General features: G+C 48.4%; 2 protein-coding genes across 2 annotated transcripts; both read left to right on the top strand.

The window, feature by feature from the left end:
* The first annotated feature begins 448 nt into the window (after positions 1-448).
* LOC114000414 (zinc finger protein 664-like) lies at positions 449-2,536 on the top strand. The gene has a single exon (XM_039382213.1). It carries the CDS (start codon positions 707-709, stop codon positions 1,238-1,240), a length of 534 nt encoding a protein of 177 aa, XP_039238147.1. The 5' UTR covers positions 449-706; the 3' UTR covers positions 1,241-2,536.
* A 316-nt stretch (positions 2,537-2,852) lies between these two features.
* LOC120323434 (endogenous retrovirus group K member 5 Gag polyprotein-like) lies at positions 2,853-5,413 on the top strand. Its single transcript, XM_039382219.1, has 2 exons — positions 2,853-4,471; positions 4,505-5,413. Exons 1-2 carry the CDS (start codon positions 3,121-3,123, stop codon positions 4,945-4,947), a joined length of 1,794 nt encoding a protein of 597 aa, XP_039238153.1. The 5' UTR covers positions 2,853-3,120; the 3' UTR covers positions 4,948-5,413.
* The last annotated feature ends 912 nt before the right edge of the window (positions 5,414-6,325 follow it).

Raw genomic sequence — 6,325 nt, 5'->3', positions numbered from 1 at the left:
AGGAGGCTGCGAGGAAGAGGAAGATGCCTTGGTCCCCCCAGGCAGGTGAGGAGGAAGTCAGTGTCCCTTTGGGCGGGTGTTGTGCTGGCTCTGTCAGCCGAGCATGGCCCCGGCTGCAGGACAACCCCGCTGGCGCCGCCGTCCTGCCGGGGCCGGAGTTGGGGGGATGTCCTTGGCCTTCCCTGTGGGCCGGAGGCAAATCCCCTGCCTGTCCTTCTTGCTTCCTGCCCCAGGCCCCGAGGTGAGGACGGAGAGCCCGGAGGACAAATCCCCCCGTGAGAGCCTGGTGGGAGAGGCCGTTTTGAAGGGCTCCCCGGCGCAGGAAGGCAGCGGGGAGGAAAAGGGCCGGAGATCCCCCCGCAGGAGGGGCTCCAAAGCCAGCCCAGGGTGCTCTGAGGAGGAAAGAGCCAGCCTGTGCCGGGAAGGCGGCCGGAGCTTGAGGCAGAGCTCTGAGCTGGTGGTCCTTGAGCAGCCTCCCAGCAGGGAGAAGCCCTTCAGGTGCTTGGAATGTGGGAAGAGGTTCAAGGCCAGCACCAAGCTCCTCATCCACCAACACATCCACACTGGGGAACGACCCTACACGTGTGGGGAGTGTGGGAAGAGCTTCAACTGTAACCCCAACCTGATCCAACATCAGCGCATCCACACTGGGGAACGGCCCTACACATGTGGGGAATGTGGGAAGAGCTTTAGGCAGAGCTCCGCAATGATCCTACACCAGCGCATCCACACTAGGCAGAAGCCATACAAGTGTGGGGAATGTGGGAAGAGCTTTAGGCAGAACTCTGTCCTCCTCATCCACCAACGCATCCACACCGGGGAACGACCCTACAAGTGCTTGGAATGTGGGAAGAGGTTTAGGACCAGCTCACATATCCTCCTGCACCAGCGGACGCACACGGATGAGATGCCCTTCCGCTGCACTGACTGCGGGAAGGGCTTCAGGCAGAACTCCCACCTGGTCATCCACCGGCGCATCCACACTGGGGAACGGCCCCACAAGTGCTTGGAATGTGGGAAGAGGTTTCGGACCAGCTCACATCTCCTCCTGCACCAGCGGACACACACAGATGAGAGGCCCTTCCGCTGCACCGACTGCGGAAAAGGCTTCAGCCAGAATTCCTCCCTTGTCACCCACCGACGCATCCACACCGGAGAGAGGCCCTACAAGTGTGGGGAGTGTGGGAAGAGCTTTGCCCAGAGCTCTACCTTGACCTCACACCAACGGACCCACCGGTAAGGGAAGTGCCTTGAGTGCCCCGACTGCAGGAAGAGCTTCGACTGCTGCTGCTGCTGCAACTCCATCAGCCATTGAAGGACCCCCGTTGGGTGATCCACAGGAACCCACGTTGGGCACAGACCTGGTGACCCTTGTTCCAGGTGATCCATGCTGGGCACACACCTGGTGACCCGTGTCCAACCCCTGTCCTGACCCCTCTGACAGTGAGGGTGACCCAGGGTCTTGTTAACTGATCCCTTGGGGAAAATTAGAGTTAGTTTATCTATCTATCTCTCTATCTATCTCTCTATCTATACGTAGGGTTCAGTTTAGATCAATTTTGTTTCCTTGTAGAGTAGGTTTGAGGCAGTTTTGGCTCCTGTCTATAGTGATCTAAAAGCATAAAAATAACACTTCCTCTCTCTGGCTCCAAGCCCAGCCTGTCCCCTCCAGGGGTAGATGTTACCACCCCTTCCCCGGGCGGTTCCTTTGCCCCTGGGCAGCAAAGCCCCCGCTGCTTCTGCAACGGCAGAGTGTTGGAGCCATGGACCATTAACATTCCAGTCTCTCCCAGCTCTGCATCCCAAAAGCCGAACGGGATCAATGTGTCCCCTCAAAGTGACTCAATCCCGTAGCAGTTCATATTCCAGGAAGAATGCCGAAGGGCATCCTGGGACTCATAGTCCTTCGGTCTCTGTCGCACGTGCGCAGTGAAGTGCTCAGATGGGAGTGCTTGAGGAGGTCCCATGTCACCGTTTGAAGTGTCTGTATAAGCTTGTGTTGATCTTAATAAAACTAATTGGGTTACTGCACCCCCGTGTCGACTGGGTTCGTGCAAGACAAATGCTCTAAATGGCCACCCCAATCGGGACATTCAACAGGCGTCGGTAACCAGAGGCCAAAGGCCTTGGGACATCTTGCCATGGCATCTGTCCTGATGGAATTCCAAGGAAAAAGGAAGAGCTCTTCGACAAATTGTGCGCATCAGTCACCTCTGCAGAAACAGGACAAAAAGAGAAAAAGGACAAAAAAGGACAAAAGAAGAAAAATCCGGCTTCAGCAAACAAGAGGTGACCTATTAGGATGGGAGGGATGTATTCCCACCCACGAGGGGAGGTGTTCCCCAGAAATTAAAGAAGAAGCTGAAGCTGTCAGCCAGTCCTTAAAAACGCTTGTGGAAGATATTACAGAAACCTGGTTGGTAGAGAGAGGACACATTAAAGATTCTATACCGCTGGTCTCACGCTAAAGCAAGAAAACTATTAGAAGGTCACTGATCAGTGTGTTTGTGAAACTGCTTTGTTTAAGAAACTGCAAGGCTGCATTGTCTGCTGTGAAGCTGTATTGTTTAAGAAACTGCATACGTGATAGAAAAATTAGAGCAACAGGATGGGAAAGGTAGAGAAAGTAGCAAATAGTAAATAAAGTAACTATAGCCATGAGAAAGAGGCAGCATTTGCGCAAATATAACTTAGGTAATTGGGAGCCAATGATGAGCTTGTATTTGGAATATTAATGAGCCTAATTATTAACCTTTATAAGCATGGAGCTTACAGCAATAAAGTTGGATTAGTCATGATCAATACTGTGATCGTGTGATACTTTCCCGTCGTCCACAACAAATGGTGACCCCGACGTGATAATTTAAAGAAACGGGGGAATCCACGGTTGGGATGGCATAGTGTCGGAGCCTTAGCAGCGAGGCTGGTCAAAAAGTCAAAATTGAGGAGTGACTTGGACCTGGAACTGGTCAAAAAGTCGGCAGAATTTGCGACTTCGGACCCGGATCAAAAAGTGGGCAACTGCAACTTCGGATCCTTAAAGCGTCACTTGGGACGAGTTCCACCGTACGTGCTGCCGGACCCTGGAGGCTGCAAGAGCGCGCTAAAAATAGGTAAAAAATGGAAAGGGAAGCAGCATATAGTTTATTTTCTGAATTTTTGCAGAAAAAAGGTATTAAAGATATAGATTTAAAAAAGGAATTACCAGGATTGCTTGCTTTTGGGTATGCAAAAGGGTGTTTTATCAACCCGCATACCGTGCATTCTTTAGAAGAGTGGCGAAAGTTTGGAGATAAAATATGTGAGGCCATTCTAGAAGAGGATAAAGTTGCAAAAAAGCTAGGAAAGTTTTGGAAAGTTGTGAATGATACATTGTTACAACATGAGGCAGAGAAACGAGCTGCTGAGCAAGCTCGAGGTATGCAGCAACACAACAGAGACTGGTTCTCTATTTCCCCGACTCCCCCTGCATTTCAATCAGTTATGCTCCCAGCACAGCCGTCTGCCCCCCCTCCTAATGAAAATACGGCTCCCCCTTCTGCAACCCCTCCTGACCCTCCTGCCCCTGCAGAACCTTTAAGCAATAACGCTGATCCATTGCTGGAGCCACCAGCACCCCCTCCTCCTACTTTAGATGCTGTGATGCCTGTCCCTGGGGCAAGCACTGACCCGGCGGGGGCCATAGCCAAAGAGAGGAGAGATACATGGGCAGCGATTGCTAAACATTGCCTGTCAGAAGAATTGCAGGGGGCAGAGGGCATGGCATTTCCAGTTATTTATAATCAAATGCCAGGGGGAAGGCTAAATGCCACTATAACTCCATTAGATTGGAAACTTTTGGCACAACTGCGGAGCACTGTAAGTGAATTTGGTTTGCATGGAGAACCTGTTAAACAAATGTTAGATTATTTCTGGGCCACTCAACTTTTACTACCCTCAGATCTCCGTTCCATTTCGAGAATGATACTTACAGAACATCAGCAACTTTTGTTTAATGCTTATTGGCAAGCATATGTTAATGAAAGTGTTGCTGTGATCAGGCAACCGGGGGATCCTTTACACGGCGTTACAGCAGACGAACTAATGGGAACAGGTCCATATTCACGAACCGAAGCACAAGTACACATTGGGGCAGATAAAATTAGAGAGGCCATGGACCTTGTAAGGAAAGCATTAAATAGGGTCAAGGAGCCAGGGGGAGTGCCATTATATATGAGCTTAAAACAGGGAAGGAATGAATCTTTTGGTGAATATGTTGACAAGTTAACAGCTGCTATCACAAAAGCTGGGGTCCCAGATTATATGAAGGGGACCATGCTAAAGCAGTGTGTTTTGCAAAATGCTAACTCAATAGTTAAACAAGTAATAAATACATTGGGTCCTTATTGGACTATAGAAGAATTATTAGACAAAGTATTGCAAATACCAACAGGAGAGAATGCATTTTTAGTCAATGCTATTCAGGATTTTACTAAAGGGCTTAAAGAACAGACTCAGGACTTAGTTAAAGAGCTTAAAGAACAAGCTCAAAATTCCCAAATTCAAGTGTTAGCAGCTCTTGCACCCCTCCAGGGAAAGGCTAATAACTCCACAGATGGAAAAACTCGATCAAAGTGTTATCGATGCGGAGCTACTGGACACTTCAGAAGGGAGTGCCGAGCAACAGGAATTTGGTGCCAGCAGTGTCAGAACTCCACCCACAACACTTCTGTTTGTCGGAGCCGGTCGGGAAACTCCCGGCAGAGCGCGAGGAATTGCAGTGGCCGCGCTCAGACACAAGTAGTCGCTGCAGCACAGATAACCCCAGCCAGCAACTTTTCACCGAACAATCCATTCCACGGACAGGAGAACAGCTGCAACCTGCCACAACCACAGCCTCAGCCAATGCTTTCGGATTGCAACCTGCCACAGCCGGTAGCCTCGGATTGGATCTGGCCACGACACTAGAGGTCACTTTGCTATCCACCCAACCTCAAAAGATTCCTACTGGTATCTACGGGCCTTTGGTAATAAATAAACAAGCATTTGGGGCACTGTTGATTGGCAGATCGTCGGCTAGCCTTGCTGGATTATTTGTGCTGCCTGGATTAATTGATGCTGACTATACTGGACAGATAATGGTTATGGCATATACTATTTTTCCACCTTTAAGGATTCCTAAAGGACAACGTATTGCTCAATTAATACCCCTGCCACAGTTAGCAAAACCTTTAACCAACGACCGACAACTGATGCAACGTGGAGATCGTGGATTTGGTTCTACAAGGGGACTTACCTTACTGACACTGGATTTAAGTGAGAGGCCAAAACATAAAGTCACAATTATATGGAAAGATCAAACAAAAACACTGGATGCTTTACTAGATTCAGGAGCTGATTCCAGTATAATAGCTCCTCATTGTTGGCCTAGACACTGGCCTCTGTAACCTGCTACTACAACTGTGACTGGCATTGGGGGTGCCTCAATTGCTATGCGGACTCCTACTGTGAACATCGAGGTGGAAGGTCGTGTGGCCAGTGCTGTCCTGTCTGTTGTCCAGCTTCCACCAACAGTACAATGCTTAATCGGGAGAGATGTTTTGACACAAATTGGGATGAAACTCTCCAATGATCACCCTTTGGGGGAATAGCCATTGCTTGGTCTTTCCCAATTCCTATTACTTGGATTGTTGATACTCCAGTATGGGTTAAGCAATGGCCTTTAAAACGGGAAAGCTTGGAAGCTGCTCATGAATTAGTACAAGAACAAATTGATCAAGGACACTTAAAACTTTCTACTAGTCCCTGGAATACACCTATATTTGTAATAAAGAAAAAGTCTGGAAAATATCGATTATTGCATGATCTAAGAGCAGTTAACTCACAAATGGAAGCCATGGGGGCTTTACAGCCTGGACTACCAAATCCTGCAATGCTTCCCATGGATTGGTCCTTACTGATTGTAGACTTAAAAGATTGTTTCTTCACAATTCAATTGCACCCTCGGGATACTAAACGTTTTGCTTTTACATTACCTGCTATTAACAGAGAAAGACCTGACCAACGATTTGAATGGACAGTATTACCACAAGGGATGAGGAACAGTCCAACTTTGTGTCAGCTATATGTGGATAATGCATTACAAGCCCTACGACGCAGATGGCCAGATTGTATAATTTATCACTACGTAGATGATATATTGTTTTGCCAGCCTGAGGAGTTTGTACCCGAACAAATACAAATAATTCGCAGACATTTGGAACAATATAAGTTAATAATAGCAGATGAAAAAATTCAAACGACAGAACCATGGAGATATTTGGGGTGGACTATCTCTCGACATGCT

This window comes from Pipra filicauda, unplaced genomic scaffold (genome assembly GCF_003945595.2).
Source record: "Pipra filicauda isolate LSUMZ 115617 unplaced genomic scaffold, ASM394559v2 scaffold1102_size36048_pilon, whole genome shotgun sequence".
NCBI lineage: Eukaryota > Metazoa > Chordata > Aves > Passeriformes > Pipridae > Pipra > Pipra filicauda.
The sequence above is the reverse complement of the archived record's forward strand: the minus strand, read 5'-3'. Positions and strand labels throughout refer to the sequence as shown.